This window comes from Schistocerca cancellata, chromosome 2 (genome assembly GCF_023864275.1).
Source record: "Schistocerca cancellata isolate TAMUIC-IGC-003103 chromosome 2, iqSchCanc2.1, whole genome shotgun sequence".
Lineage (NCBI taxonomy): Eukaryota > Metazoa > Arthropoda > Insecta > Orthoptera > Acrididae > Schistocerca > Schistocerca cancellata.
The window spans coordinates 662154170-662171894 of NC_064627.1; the positions used below are offsets into that span (position 1 = coordinate 662154170).

A 17725-nucleotide genomic window follows, 5' to 3' on the forward strand; every position below is an offset into this window, starting at 1 on the left:
CTCTCACTCTCACATGCCTGAAGACTCAAAAGAACAGGAAGAAGCACCACATAATCAGCTGAGGTTGCAGGCGCCATCACCACCATGAGCATCAGTGGTCACATGAGCCAGCAAATGGTAAGAACCAGTTCTCTCACATTTCTGGTGCTCCAAGTTTCAAAAAAGGATGGGGGCCAGAGCAGTAACCTCGGCAGTTGACACAATGGTTGCGTACAGTGAAATCAGATTCAGTGTGTGATATCTTTAGTTTTTCAGTACTCTGTTCATGTCATGTGTTGCAAAGTGTACATTCAAAGTACAATAAGTATACGTGATGTTCAAACTAGTCCCAAATCTTTCAATAAAGAATCATAGCTTACCAAGTGTAACATTGGTGCAGTCTGTCCAATCATGAATGGCAAATGAAACTATGGCAATAAATGGTAATAGAGTGTGTTGTGTTCCCATATATTTTGATTAAAGTTCCTTTAGTCATGATGTATTTGGAGGCTTGTACTTTATACCTTAAATGATCATGTAGTGAATAGCAACAACACAAAAATGATGGCTTCTTTTCCCAGGGGCTGGCCATTGGCAGAAATGTAGTAATGACTTGTACTGCATTAATTGCAGAAAACCACTGAGCCAAGTTGTCACAAACTGAATATAAAACAAACAAAAAAAAAAAAAAAAAAAAACATAAAAATCCATTTCATAGTCTGGTATATATTTAATAAAATACTTATGAATATAATAGAGAGAAACTTCCAAGTGGGAAAAATATGTATATTTGTGTTTGTTTGTGTGTCTATCATTTGGTAAGTCACATTATTTAAGATATAATAAAATACATATAAATATTCACCTTACATCAGTCTGTCATGAAGAAATTTGTGTTAAAGAAAATAGTCCATAACACTACAGATATCAAGTGAGATTTGTGACTGAATTGAGGATTTGTTGGTAGAGGGGGCGCAGCATGTTATCTTGAATGGATGCTCAATGACAGATGTTTCAGAGGTGTCCTAAGGAAGTATGCTGGAACCCTTACTGTTCATGTTGTACATTAATGACCTTGCAGAGAATATTAATAGTAACCTCAGACTTTTTGCATGTGTTGGAGTTTCCTATAATGAGACACTGTTTGGAAAAAGTTGCACAAATATTCAATCAGATCTTAATGAGGTTTCAAAGTGGTGCAAAGATTGGTAACTTGCATTAAATGGTCAGAAATATAAAACTGTACACTTCACAAAAAAAGAAAAAAAACATAGTGTCCTATGACTACAATATTAACTAGTCACAGGTGGAATCAGTCACTTCATACAAATATTGGTCTTAACAATTAGTAAGGATATGAAATGGAACAACCATATAGACTCAGTCATGGGTAAAGCAGGTGGCAGATTGCAGTTCATTGGTAGAACACTAGGGAAATGCTATCAGTCTACTAAGGAGATTGCATACAGAACACTGTGCAACCCATCCTAGGATATTTCTCAAGTGTGAGGAACCTGTACCAAATATGTTTAGGAGGGGATACTGAACGAATACAAAGAAGGGCAGCACAAGTGGTCACAGGTTTATTTGAACCATTGGAGAGTGTCACAGAGGTGCTGAAAGAACTGAATTGACAGACCTTGGGATATGAATCTGGGAATATACTACAACTCCCTATGTATCTCCTGTATCCCCCCCTGCACATAGACTAGTTACAGTGCTCACAGAGGCGTTTAAGCTACCACTCTGCCATGAGATACTGATGTAAAATTGTGATATAAATTAACAGTAAGAGTTATATAGTCTCTGTCAATAAGTTTCTTCACCCTTCCACAGTGACATCATAGTTTAGTGGTTCCCTGGTGCTTAAACTTTACAAGAACCACTAATGTTGCACTTGAACTTGTGTGGTTCTGTGAAATATTTGTGCTTGACTGGAATAATCTGAGAATCTTTACATTCCCTCTCCCATTCAGACTACTTTATTATCTATGTTGACTCATTCTGATAGGAAAAATAGGTCTATGATATTAGAACATGGTATTTGCATAGTTGTATGTCAGACCCATTCCCTGAATCACACAATTTATGTTCAGTTGGAGATATTTCCCTTGCCATATACAGATTTCAGTACTCTCACATCTTCCCAAGTTTTAATAATGGTTCATATTAGCACTGTCTGCCCCCGGTAGCTGAGTGGTCAGTGCGACAGAATGTCAATCCTAAGGGCCCGAGTTCGATTCCCTGCTGGGTCGGAGATTTTCTCTGCTCAGGCCCTGGCTGTTGTGTTGTCCTAATCATCATCATTTCATCCCCATCGATGCGTGAGTTGCCGAAGTGGCGTCAAATCGAAAGACTTGCACCAGGCAAACGGTCTACCTGCCGGGAGGCCCTAGTCACACGACATTTTTTTTTAAATCTTTGCATTTAGGACCTACATATTACCTAATATGTGTCAACTGCCTTATTTACAAAGGTATATTACTATAGTTTGAAAATTTCCAAAAACTGAGTGTCATGCTCTTAAAGAACTGAACATTCTTAGTCTCAAAAGTATCCTCTTATTCTTGCAAAATAATTTTAATTGTTGCTGTTTCTTTTAGGGGTACTCCATAAGGCTATGATACTTTTCTCAGCTCAGAACAATATGAGGAAACTACTACATGTAGAAAAAAGAAAAAGTCTTCAAGGCTACTCTCCACTACATGTATTTTTAACTTTTTGTGTTGTGTCAGTACATCGTTACATGGACTGTTATAGATATCCAATATACAATGGAGAGTTCATTGACATGGTATGTATAAATTATTGTTGTCTCCTTCAGTATAGACTTGAGTAATTTGATTGTATTTTTAATAAGTGAAAGACACATTAAGGAATGGGCATCATGGACTGAAGGAAAGAGCTTGTACCTTAACCATCCCTTTCCATCACCAAGCAGCTTTGAGATACACCCATGCACAGTTCCCCATGCCTACAGTCCACATCAGCAACCACACCCTCCATGTCCCATGAACCCTCCACAGACTAACTGCAGCTTATAACCCGCATGATCAGCGAGATGGGCAAGCTTATCTCCACCTTGTAGCATGAACAAAACTCTGGCCCCACATCTTGCCTATCCTCACCACAGGATACTCCAAAAACAAGTGAAAAATATATCTATACCAAAGATCCACTTGATGCCTTCCTGAGAGACAATCTCCGCTCCTTCCAAATTAACAATGTAAGTGTATACCATATGTGGCTTGAAATCAAAGAAATAGTACCAACAGAAATTGAGAGATTTATACCAAATAAAGTAACAAATGATGGAACTTTGTACACAAAATGGGTGATAACACTGTTGCAGAAACAACAAAAAAAGCATGGCACATTTAAATGATTGAAAAATCCCCAAGATTTCCAATATTTTAATCTTTTACAGAAGCTCAAAATTTAGCATGGACTTCAGTTCAAGTACTTATAAAATTTCCACTATGAAACTTTGTCTTGAAACCTGGCAGAAAATCCTTAGGGATTCTGTTCATATGTAACATATGCTAGTGGAAAGACACAATCAATGCCTTCTCTCTGTGATAGCAGTGGAAATACTGTTGATGACAGTGCTGCTAAAGCGCAGTTACTAAACACAGCCTTCTGAAATTCCTTCACCAAAGAAGATGAAGTAAATATTCCAGAATTCAAATCAAGAACAGCTGCTGCCAACATGAGTAACTTAAAAGTAGATATCCTTGGAGTAGTGAACCAACTTAAATCACTTAATAAAAGTAAGTCTTCTTGTCCAGACTGTATACCAATTAGGTTCCTTCCAGAGTATGCTGATGCAGTAGCTCCATACTTAACAATCATGTAAAACTGCTCACTCACCAAAAGATTCATACTGAAGGACTGGAAAGTTGCACAGTTCACACCAGTTTTCAAGAAAGGCAAAATGATTAAACCACTAAATTACAGGCTTGTATCATTAATGTCAGTATGCAGCAGTATTTTGGAATGTATATTGTGTTCGAACATTATGAATTACCTTGAAAAGAATAGTCTATTGACATACAGTCAAAAGGATTTAGAAAACATCATTCTTGTGAAACACAAATAGGTCTTTATTCACATGAAGTTTTGAGTGCTATTGACAAGGGATTTCAAATTGATTCCACATTTCTAGATTTTGAGAAGGCTTTTGACGCTGTGTCTCACAAGCGGCTTTTAATAAAATTGGGTGCGTATAGAATATTGTCTCAGTTATGTGACTGGATTCATGATTTCCTGTCAGAGAGGCCACAGTTTGTAGTAATTGACAGAAAGTCACTGAGGAAAACAGAAGTGCCTTCTGTCATTCCCCAAGGTAGTGTTATAGGCCCTCTGCTGTTCCTTATCTATTTAAATGATGTAGGTGAAAATGTGAGCAGCCATCTTAGGTTTTTTTTGCAGATAATGCTGTCATTTATTATCTAGCAAGGTCATCAGGAGACCAAAACAAATTGCAAAATGATTTAGAAAAGATATATTTGTGGTGCAAAAATTGGAAATTGATCCTAAACGATGAAAAGTATGAGATCATCCACATGAGTGCAAAAAGGAATTAGTTAAACTTCAGTTACATGCTAAATCAGTCAAATCTATAAACTGTAAACTGGAATTTTACCTAGAAATTACAACTATGAATAACTTAAACAGGAAAGAACGCACATAAAATATTGTGGGGAAGGCAAATAAAAGATTGTGAATTATTGGAAGAACACTTATAAGATGCAACAGGTCTACTAAAAAGACTGCTCACAATGTCCTCTTTTGGAATACTGTTGCACAGTATGGGATCCATACCAGATAGGATTAATGGAGTACATTGAGAAAGTTCAAAGAAGAGCTGCACATTTGGTATTATTGAGAAATATGGAAGAGAGTGTCACAGATATGGTATAGGATTTGGGATGGACAACATTAAAACAAAGGCATTTCTCATTGCGGGGGGATCTTCTCATGAAATTTCAATCATCAGCTTTCTCCTTTGAATGCAAAAATGTGTTTTTGATGCTAGTCTACAAAGGAAGGAATGATCATCATAATAAAATAAGGTAAATCAGAGCTCACACAGAAAGATATCAGTGTTTGTTTTTTCCATGCACTGTTTGAGATTGGCATAATAGAGAATTATAGTGAAGATGGTTCGATGAACCTTCTGCCAGGTTCTTAACTGTGATTTTCAGAGTAACTGTGTAAATGTAGATCTAGATGTAGATGTAGAACTGCAAGTGTGCACATCCGCACAAGTGCACACACCTCCAACCAGTTAGTGGCAGCCAGGACTTTTGGGGTGACAGCCACCCATGCTGATACCACAATCATTTCAGCAGTGATGCCAAAAACTTCTGGGCACCATGTGTATGGTCCCTAAACACTAGCAGTACCCAGAATCAGGTGCACCTGTCTGCTCTGCTATTTCTCAGCACCTGTTCTTCCAATATCATTGGAACTCCTACTTGCCAGCAGCCTACCTTCTTGACACCAACTCTGATCTCTTTATCTATCCCAGTAAACCGTTACCCTCCTCTGCCCCTCCCCCTCCCCCGGTTGGTACCTCCCTCCTCCTCATTGCGGCAAATAGCCCCATGATGACAACTTACTGCTCCCACACCTAGTCCATTGACATCAATCTTGGTGAAGATTTCCAGGTTTCCATTCTGTGTAGAGCCCAAACTGTAAACTGTTACCCATTTCACCATGTAGCAATTATTGTATTCTAGTCCTTTTCTGAACACCCCTCTGAATTTGCTCTCCACACATGCCCTTCCAGTCCCCCCACCCCATCCTACCCCTGGCAGATGTGTGATGATATGTTGCACTACATCAAAATGTCATTGCCCCCCCTCCCAAACCCCCCCAGTTTTCTGTCACCCTGCTGCCTTCGAAAGAGCCGTGCAGACTAAAATCAAGGCAGCAGTCACCTTTGGTGTGCTTCATCTCTCAAAGAGCCCATGGGCTTATGCCCTACACCCCTTAAAAACGGAGGATTGCATGTGGTGCCTGTGTGTTGACTATCATACCCTCAATTCTAGGACAGACCTCAACTGCTTCCCAGATCCCTTCTTGCACAGTCACAGCGATGATCTGTCCAGTACAACCATTTTCAGCAAAGTAAACTGTGCAAAAGCATTTATGTGGATTCCAGTTGCCCTGGACGACGTGAAAAAATGGCACTAATTACCCCCTTAAGGCTCTTTGAATGTGTATTAAACCATTTGAGCTCCACAATGTGACCCAGATCTGGGAGTTCTTTCTCAATAACGTGTTTCAGTGTTTTGGGTTTGATTTGCTCACCTGGATGATGTGCTTATCTAAGCCCACACACTTACAGAGCACTGCTGACATCTCTGGGAGATATTTTCCCGCCTCCAAGAGGTGGGCATTATCATCCACCTGGAGAAGTGTGTTTATAGTGTTCCAGATATTGTTTTCCTCACATGAAATATATCATCTGCCTGATCTCGGCTGCGGGAGACCAAATTTCCATGTCCCACAGCCTTGAAAGAATTCTACATGTTTCTCAGAGTGGAATTTTTTTTCTGGTGCCGCCTAATTAATACTGCAAGTGGGTGAGAATCACTCACTGCTACACTCCAAGGTGACTGCATTAAAGGCAGTAGGTCCATTCTCTGGATGGCGGAAATGATGGAACTGGTTATTAGCAGTGGGAGTATGGGCATGCACATCTGTAGCCCATTTTCTACTCACACTACATCATCAACAAGTGCAGCTTGACTGGTGCCATCAGAGGATCACTTGAAGATGGAATGGCATACTGTGGTCTTCAGCAATGAAAGCAGATTCTGCCTGGGTGCAAGTGATGTTTGTTTGTGTGTACAATGTAGACCAGGTGAGTGCAGCCTCATAGAGTACATTTGTCCAAGACACACTGGCTACACCCCAGGCCTTGTGGTCTGAGGTTTGATAAGTTACAACTCTCATTCACCTTTGGTGTTTCTGGAGGGGATGCTAATCAGTGCTCAGTATGTGGAGAATGTTGTTAGACTCGTTCTTTTGCCATTCTTGCAACAGGAAGGTGAGGTGTTTGTCCATCAGGATAATGCTCATCCACACACCACCCAAGGAACTCAACATGCTCTGCAAGATGGTAGCAACTTACCTGGCCAGCAAAATCTCTGTACTTGTCTCCAACCAAGCACATACGGGATATGATAGGCCAAGAAGTGACTTGTGTGACCTGTTGACCAACAACTCTTACAGAACTACATGAATAGGTCAATTAGGTGAGGCATAACATATCGCCAGACAGTATTCACCATCTATACAGTGGACTGAATGCCAGAGTCAGCACCTGCTTTGCTGCCCTCAAAGGCTACACCACATACTAATATGCATGTTTCAGAATGAGTCGATATATGATACCTCAGAACTGCTATGCTATTGATCTGTAAATATAACCATTTCATGTACACCACATGCACTGCTGCAACAATAAATCTTGATTGAGTTAGAAGCCTCTGAAAGGTTATACTAATATTTTACGGCAGTTTATTTGTGAATGTTACTAATATTTTGAGGTTATCCCTGATTTTGTACAAAAAAAAAACTTCACGACATGGTAACTGTGTTGTGATTGTGTTGGTATATGCCCAATTTTTGAAAAGATGACTACATGAAATTTGAGCACATTTCTGTGTAATTAATACTTTACTTCTCCATACGGGATGATCCCAGAAAATAATTTTTTATTCAGCATCATTGAATGTAAATGTGTGAAATTAGCTGATTTTCTACTGCAACAATCAGCAACTACACACTGAACAAATGTTACTGATCTCAAGCATTTGAGAAGATCTATGATGTTTGATTTCTAGTTCAAGTTCTGATCAATATGCACACCCAGGATTTTTGATCAATCTGTTTTACAGAATCACATTAGACAAAAATTAGTCTCCCAGGAAACATTACACCAACATTATGTAACATCACATTTAGCCTTGATAATGACCTTAATTTAGAAAGGGAGACAGGGATGTGTACCACACACACAGCTGAAGCCACTCACTGAGAATTAGATCCTGCAGAGCTGCAAAATTATGGTTTCACCTGCCGTTCAGTCATATAGTATGGGATTAACACCAGGTGGTTTAGCAGGCTAGTGGAAGTATGACAGGATTCTTGAGTATCTGTCAAACTAGGAACGTAAGTGTGCAGCCCTCTGTACATAGCTGTTGTCATCTTGGAAGATGGAAGTGCCCACAATATGCTCATCATAAAGATGTAGAAGAAAGGGCAACACTTATTCACCGATAATGTTAAAATGAAAATCTTGTTTTATGTTCATAGTAACCACACTGAGTTTACTCAAGTTGTGGTATGGAAAACACCCCCAAAATATTGCAGAATCATCTCTGGCCTGAACTATGTTGGGAAAAATCCATATTGATCACCAGTGCATTCCATATTTTGCATCATTTGAAAGTAGGCAAAGTCATAACTCATCAGGCTGCACAACACACCTTCTGTCATTTACTGTCCAGTTTCTGTGTTGTTCAGCTTACAAGAGATGTCCAGTTTCATGTGGCACTCTGACCAATGACCTTCCTTGATGTACCTCACTTGTGATGCCCACTGTATGCAGTTCCTTTCACAGTTTTTGTTCAGAAACTGATTGACATACATACAATAGCAGCAGTAATTCAATTCCTGTTTGGTTTGACATCAATTATCATTGACATTTACCTCCAGTTCCCATTGGTTATGATTCTTTTATGACCAGTGTTCTCACATCATGTTATGTGGCTAAGACTGGTGCACCATGCCTTGCTGATGAGCATGTTCAAGTATGATAGTTACTTTCTGCCATTTTGTCCTGTGTCTTCACTGACTCATCCTGTGCTGATTCCATACAACTGAAACAATATTATGAAAATGATAGTTGCTACTCACCATATAGCAGAGATGCTGAGTCACAGATAGACACAACAAAAAGACTGTCTTTTTATTCCAACTAGGATTTTCTATTGTTCCATAAAACTGTCTTCCAAATACTCACCACTTCACTGCTACAGCTTATATCAGTAGGGACTGCCATATGATTGACTGGCATCAGTTCTACAGCATCTCTGGTTTATAGCTCTAAAATTTCTTTTTTTTCTGTACATTCTTTTAAATAAGGGACTAATAGCTGCTGGTAAACCTTTCGGGATGTGAGGTCATGGGCCAAGAAACTCTTCCATTCCTGATGTTTCGTCCAGGACTGCACTGGACATCTTCAGAGGCATTCCTCTGCTAAGTCTTGCTGACTGACTGGTCGGACACCTGAGAACAACATGTATACTGTAGGAAAAGGGGAGGTGTCGAAGTAGCATGTGATAAGCAGAGATAATCCTTGTCAAAAATAAAACTTAACTATTGATTGTCATCTTGTCAAAGATAAAATTGTCTAGTGATTCTGCAGAGCTACTGTCCATATGTCACTAAGTTTCATTGCCTCCTCTTTTCTATTGAAATTATCCTGATGTGTATAAAACTCAATGGTTTCTCTACATAGACATGAATAATAATTTGACGTTGTAGATAAAATTTCTGTTTCAGCAAACTTCACTTTGTGGTTTCCTGACTGAGGAGCATGCTCTGCCACAGCTGATATCTCTGCTTTTCCTAGTCAGCAAAGACTTTTGTGCTCTTTAAGCCATCTATTTATGCACATCTTGGTAGTTCCAATATAAACTTTACCACACATACACGGAATTTTGTATACACCACATGTCAACAGAAGAGGGCATTTATCCTTCACAGATCAGAGTACCTGACTTATTTTCTTTGTTGGCCTAAAGACCGGTCTGATGTCATGTTTCTGTAAAATCTTACCGATCTGATTCATCAATTTTTTAATAAAAGGGAGACAAGCTGTATTTTTCAATTGTTGTGGTTCTTCGTTGTCCTTACCTTACATTTACATCTATGGAAGCTATGAGGGAAATGACTACTAGTAGACATAAGAAAAAGTTCAGAAAGTTACAAACTAATGTAGCAGCTACAAGTAATACGATGATGTCTAATACTGTTCTTAACAAGTCGGACAAAGTGTTATCTCAAGACAAGATTTCCATCCTTGCAAAAGGAGGAAACTACGCCATAACACCTAACAGATTGGTTCAATTGGCTCTGAGCACTATGGGACTTAACATCTGAGGTCTTAAGTCCCCTAGAACTTAGAACTACTTAAACCTAACTAACCTAAGGACATCACACACATCCGTGCCAGAGGCAGGATTCGAAACTGCAACTGTAATGGTCACGCGGTTCCAGACTGTAGCGTCTAGAACCGCTCGGCCACAACGGCCAGCAAACACCTAACAGAGTACCAGTTGAAGATATTATTGTGAATATAGAAGCAGGTATACAACATCTCCCCAAGGAAACTGCAAATGCAATTGACGGTGTAGCAATGGGTACCCCATTACGCCCTGCAATCACTAATTTCTATATGCAGAAATTTGAACAATCAGCTCTGGATGAAGAAAATAAGAAACCATCTCGCTGGTATTGGTTTGTAGATGACACATTTGTGGTTGGCCCCATGCTAGAAAGGCCTTGGACGAATTCTTTGATCTTCTAAATAAAATTAATCCAAAAATCCAGTTCACCATGGAAATGGAAAATGATAATAAAATATCTTTCTTGGATGTTTTAGCTATGAGATGATCCAATAGAAGTGTGGAACATAAAGTTTTTCAGAATGTAACACATACTGACAAATATTTGCATAAAAACTCCAATCACCATCCACAACAAAAGAGAGGTGTCATTAAAAGTCTTGTCGATAGAGCTAAGTGGATATGCACATCAGAACATCTGGACACTGAAATAAAACATTTGAAGAAACCTTCGAGAAAAATGGTTACTCAGGGAAAGAGGTAATGAGAATTTTATCACCAAGGAACAGAAGACCGAACGACAACAATGAACCACAACAATTGAAAAATACAGCTTCTCTCCCCTTTATTAAAAATGTAAAGAATCAAATCGGTAAGATTTTACAGAAACATGACTTCAGACCGGTCTTTAGGCCAACAAAGAAAAGAAGTCAGGTACTCCGATCTGTGAAGGATAAATTCCCTCCTCTGTCGACATGTGGTGTATACAAAATTCCATGTATGTGTGGTAAAGTTTATATTCGAACTACCAAGAGGAGTGTAAATGCACAGCTTAAATAGCACAAAAGTCTTTGCTGACTAGGAAAAACAGAGAAATCAGCTGTGGCAGAGCATGCTCCTCAGTCAGGAAACCACAAAGTGAAGTTTTCTGAAACAGAAATTTTATCTACAACGTCAAATTATTGTCCACGACTATGTAGAGAAGCCATTGAGATTTATAATCATCTGGATAATTTTAATAGAAAATAGGAGTCAATGAAAGTTAGTGGCATATGGAAAGTAGCTCTGCAGAATCGCTAGACAGTTTTATCTTTGACAAGACAACAATCGATAGTTAAGTTTTATTTTTGACAAGGATTATCTCTGCTTATCACATGTTACTTCGACCACGCGCCTTGTCCGATAGTGTATATGTCGTTCTCGGATGTCTGACCAGTCAATCAGCAAGACCCAGTGGAGGAGTGCCTCTGAAGATGTCCAGCACAGTCCTGTACAAAACATCAGTAACGGAAGAGTTTCTTCGACCATGACTTCACATCCTGAAAGGTATACCAGCAGCCTTGTCATCTGTTCATGAAAGCCTTCATTCAATGAAGTGGCTAATATTTTGTATAGCGAATTTATAGCTCCAGAATGACCAGTATTTTCTTTTAAAGAAGTCACCAATATTTTGTATAGTGAATTTACTTCCTTTCCCCAAGCCACATTGTTACTGAGTATGATAACTATTGTGTTGTACAGAATGGGATGAACTGTGTTTTCTCTAAGTTAAGTGACATACCATTTACGGAATACTAATCAATAATACTTTTGAACATTTCATTTATTGCTCATTTGGTTGTTGCACCTTTGTTGAGATTCATTGTGATGCTAGAATTATCAGCAAGGAACACATTTTCTACTTGATCAGTATATGATGGGAGATCATTTATATATGTAGTAGTGATTCCAGAAGTGAGCCCTGCTGAACACCAGTATTAATTTGTCCTCATTCAGAAGAAGATTCATCATGAAAGCTGCATGAGCTGTCTAAAAAGACCTTTTGCTTCCTAGCAAGGCATCCATTCTTTAATGGCCTCATGTGAAACATTTACATAAGGAGTTCAAGAAAGGATGAAAGCAAGAAAAACCTGGCCCATTTGCACTGTCCATCTAATGGTGTGACATGAAACACTTCAAGGTTATTCCTAAACCAGTATAAATGCTACCTAACTATGTTTAAAACTGTTCAGGAACTTCAAATCAATCATAGAAGTTTTCAGTCAATCATTTAGAATCAGTTAGTGTTACAGAAAGTGTCAGCTTATCATGTTCTGAGTTGACTGAATGTGAAGCAGAAAGCTGATCAAGTTTCAATTCCACAAACATTTCTCATGAAGTGTGAGAAAGGAGGTCATACTTTGTTTATAACAAACATAATTTGTCACGAATCGAAGAAAGCTAATACAAAGTGTTGGAAGAGTTGAGTGGCAGCACTGCTGAAAGTATTGGCCATAATGTTCTGGCCCTGCAAAGGCACTCTTCTGGTTGATTTCCTGAAGGAAAAATCTTATCACCTGTCCTGGTTATTACTGTAGTCTTCTTCACCAAGTTCAAGCTTCCCAGTCCACAAAAAGGTGCAGCACCATGATCAAAAGTGTATTACTGCTCACCAACAGCATCAGACCTCACACCACAACAATAATCCAATAAACATTGTCCATTATGCATTGATCTACTCTTGATCATTCTCCCTATAGCCCAAACTGAGCACTATGTGACTTCCATGTATTTTGGCTTCTCAGCTGCAGCTCTTGGTGGGGACAGCTTCATGATCAATGCAGATACGTGAAAGCTCATAAGCAGTTTTTTTTCACATTCTGATACTTGTCTTGAAAACAGCATCAATGCTGATTGGCTGAAAGGTAACCAAATCAATAAATGAGTTATGCGCACAAATAACAAAAGAATAAATCTGAATTAATTAAGACTGATAAAAATGGCATTACATAAGGTTCATTTGTATTCGACTCATGCCGATAATTAGGCATGGAACACAGTCAGTTGGACAAGAATGAATAAGAAAATCCTGTACAGACTTTTTAAAGTGGCCATTGTAACATTCATCTGTGTTAGCGCAGAGGACTAGAGAGCTACTCAGAAAATATATCACTGAGACTCCTGAAGTGAAAAGAAAACAAATACAACAGAATTATTTACACTTTCAAATTACTGAATAGTGCTTGTTTTACTTACTTTTTACCATGAAATCTATTTAGAGATGGTGAGTTAACAAATTAAATTGCCAGAAAAGTTCAAAAGGAGAAATGTACTCATTTTTAGATACATCACCTCATTTACAGACATTTTATGGGCTCTATCAAATATGATAGAGTTACACAATTCCAGTAAATGAGCTACAATCATAAATTAAATTTATTTTTACTCTTCTATGATACTTTGTTAAATAATGAGAGAGTTTTGTCTTATTAAGGTATCTATCTTCCATGTATGGTAAAATTATATTTCTATTCCTTACAGGCACTACATACTCCTTATTTTTATGTCTTGAGCTATGGAACTGTTCATATTAATTCATTTTTTGCCAGAAGTGGATTTCATTTGGCATATTGCCTTTCAGAAGAGTTTGAAAAATCTGTAGAAGCAAGGAAAATACTTTTATCCATAATAAACAGATACTTAAGGTAAGAAATGTCAGAGTTTAGTTTGACATGCAGTATGATTCGTGTAACTTTATTTGTGAGCAGGAAAGGGCAGGGGAGGCAGCTGCTGCCAAGGTAAGGAAAAACCCCTTTATGATCTTTGTGAACTGAACTCACATCGTACGCATAAAGATATATTGATTCAGTATGGATTTGAAGAAATTCTGAATATGACAATTTACTAGTAATTAATGCAGCCAGAGCCACTCACTGTGGAATCATTAAACTATTTCATCATTATTCTCCTTGCATCTGAAAACATTATATAACTCTAGGTTCTAAAAGCTTCCACTGGCATTTTTCCTTCAGCTCACAAGGCTTTCTGTCTTTTCTTTATTTTCTATTACCAGTCATTTTAGTCAAAAAAATGTATTACCTGCCTGGCAGTGAAATAATATGTACACATCCAATATGAACTATAACCTCATTTGGGCACATTGTATGTAATAGGTACCTATTGAAATTGCACTCTGTTTCCTCCTCCCACCCCTCTTCCATGAAACTAGTATGAGTTGCATCACCCTGCACAAATTCTCTTAGACTCTTCTATTTGGAATAGTGATTCTTCTACATGGTTTACTAATTTTGACATACACCAGAAGTAGAAAAATTTATTATGTTCTACATAAACTGATACTAAAACATAGCTTTCAATGCAGAAGTAATTTCAGTAAACTATATAAACTGATGAATATATTATGCAGTTTGAGTTTTAGAATAGTGAAATTCTTCCAGACTAACATACAACATCTTTTTGGATAGTGATTTTGATGTTCTTCTTTCAGGAAGATTCTTGTGCATTACTTGCAAATGGTATACTGTAAACTGGGTGTACTTTGACCGATTTTCAGATTCAATGTGATTGTCATGGCTGTTTCCTAACTTCTGTGGTGTGAACATAGGGGCTTGTATAAAAGGATTAGATGATAATTAGTACAATACATTTTCTAAAATGCAGAGAAAGTAATGGAAAAAATGTAGGTGGTCAAAGGTTCCATGAGCCTGTACTTCTACCACAACTGTTAGCTACTATTCCATTTGTATTCAGTATTTCAAAAACACAATGAAACTTTGACCACTCAAAAATAAATATGTTGATATAAAGTTTCCTTAATTACTCTATTAAGCCACATAAAAGAAAAAAACTGCTACATTACATAAATAAAATAATGTGATCCATCATTCAAATTGTAAATATGATAGAAGGTACTAGCATGGACTACCAAACAAACAGCTCCAAATTCAGCTGAGCATAATACTGTCAGTTTCATCCATCTTAGACCTAAACTGTCATATCAGAACATCCATTGCAGTTAGAATTAAAGTTATCTGTTCTTCGTTTATCAAGACAATATCTGGCATTTGTGACCAAACAAACGTCATTTCTTGTTTCTGGAGATATTTGATGTAGATTATGTGATCAAAAGTATCTGGACATCTGGCTGAAAATGGCTTACAAGTTTGTGGCACCCTTCATCAGTAATGCAGGAGTTCAGTATGATGCTGCCCCACCCTTAGCCTTGATGACAGCTTCCACTCTCACAGGAATACATTCAAGTAGGTGCTGGAAGGTTTCTTGGGGAATGACAGCCCATTCTTCACAGAGTGCTGCACTGAGGAGAGGTATTGATGTCAGTTGGTGAGGCCTGGCATGAAGCCGGCATTCCAAAACATCCCAGAGGTGTTCTATAGGATTTTCTGTGCATGCCAGTCCATTACAGGGATGCTATTGTCATGCAACCACTCCGTCATAGGTCACGCATTATGAATAGGTGTTCGATCATGTTGAAATATGCAATTGCCATCCCTGGATTGCTCTTCAACATTGGGAAGTAAGAAGGTGCTTAAAACATCAATGTAGGCTTGTGCTGTGATAATGCCATGCAAAACAACAAGGGGTGCAAGCCCCCTCCATGGAAAACATGACCACACCATAACACCACCGCCTCCGAATTTTACTGTTGCCACTACACATGCTGGCAGATGACATTCACTGGCATTCACCATACCCACACCCTTCCATCAGTTCACCACACAGTTTACCGTGATTTGTCACTCCACGTGTTTTCCCACTGTTCAGTCATCCAATTTTTACACTCCTTACACCAAGTGAGGTGTCTTTTGGCATTTACCGGTATGATGTGTGGCTTATGAGCAGCTGCTTGACCATGAAATCCAAGTTTTCTCACCTCCTGCCTAACTGTATACATTTATAAGTCACAACAGGTTCACCAACTGTTACATAAGAAAATCAGCAGTGCATGGTGCCACTTAGCTTATGCTGATGGAACTTTGTCACCAAACAGTACATACCAAACACCCAACTGAGAGCCAGCAGGGAGCTGTAAAATTTTAGGTGCATGAATGCTCAAAGTATATCCACTATATGTACATTAAATGTTATAGACTGAATAAGTTCTTGGAGGTCATTTCTGACTATTCCTATTTAGTAAACAATTTATTCACTGAAATGTAAAAGTTCTTAAGAAACAATATAGTTGACAAGAAATAGATTATTGTTAGTTGGTTGAGTAAATCATTTTAATGTTTAAAATGCATTACAAAATAGGACATTGTGAAGAAATTACTTGCAGTAGAGTCATAATATCTGTTATGTCTCAGATATGTCTTGTCAGCACATACACACAAGTAGGCAGCATACAGAACAATGGATTATATGTTCTTACTTTCACTATATTATAACACATGAAAAATATTAAATATGTTGGGTGGTCACAAACAGTCTGAAAAGCTCGTATAAGGGTGTTACAGGTCATATTGCACTGACGACTAACTGATGATAAAAAAAATTTGATATGTTGTACCATTTCCAAGTTAATTAATGCTGCAGTTAGCCAATGAGACCACTGAACATGCAAAATTCATGTGGTCTGCCAGAAACAGATTTGCCAAACATGTATGTCATTTGGTTTCATGAAACCAAACAAGAGAGCAATACAAAAATTGGACAGTAAGGACTGAACCCTAGCCAAAAGCTTAGCAGTTCCATGCACTATTATCTATGCTATGAGAACATTGGACAGTAATTGAAGTCTGGTGGGCCACTTGAATTTGTGAGGAGAACATTGTGATTGGCTAATTTCAATGTTAATTAAATGGAAAATGGTGCCATGTGTGAAACTGTTTCCTTAATAATTATTTCTCAGTGCAATCTACCCTACAAAACCCTTACAAGCTATTCAGACTGTTTTTGAACCCACTGTTTATTTACTTTGACAATATTATCTTAAGAATAAGTAGATACTATATAGGGTGTTCATGTTAACTGAAGACATTGAAATATCTTGAAAACTACAGATTGTATCAAAGAAAAGTTATAATTCCAATTTTTTTTTCTTGATACCACACTCGACCCGCCACCCCACCATTTGTGTGGGAGGTGAGGAGCAACTTTGAAATCTTCAATGGAAACCCACATTTTTATTGCAGATTATGATTCTATGGCAAAATCTACATATGTTTTGCCTGAAGCATTTTCTTCATTTTACCACAGATGGCTCTACCTATGACCCCACCTCCATACTGTGAGGGTAGGACAGGCCAGTATTTCATAACTTCTAATAGGAAATCACATTCTCAATGCTGTATGCCATCATGACCATATAGCAAACTACGACTCATCGTAACAGGCGGTACACTGTGACTGCGACTGCAGATATTCAACAGATAGTGGCTCTAAACATTATTATTCTTGCACAGTGTTTATTGTCTGCACACCTACCTATCATATGGAGAAAAGTCATGCAAATGGATGACGAATGTTGCAACCACATAAGAAAAATTGGAATGAACTTGATGTACAGAGAATGTAGGATTAAAGTTGATGCTGCTGCTGCCTTGGATGCTGAGCATTTTCCACAGAAATCTCACTCTCCT

General features: G+C 38.2%; 1 protein-coding gene across 1 annotated transcript in view; it reads left to right on the top strand.

Annotated features, from left to right (window-relative positions):
* The window catches only part of LOC126157368 (nose resistant to fluoxetine protein 6-like), a 176046-nt gene that overhangs the window by 61819 nt on the left and 96502 nt on the right, over window positions 1-17725 (top strand). Inside the window, exons 5-6 of the mRNA XM_049916370.1 lie at window positions 2583-2773; window positions 13647-13810. Coding sequence (XP_049772327.1) covers window positions 2583-2773; window positions 13647-13810 — 355 coding nt within the window. The remainder of the gene's footprint in view (window positions 1-2582; window positions 2774-13646; window positions 13811-17725) is intronic.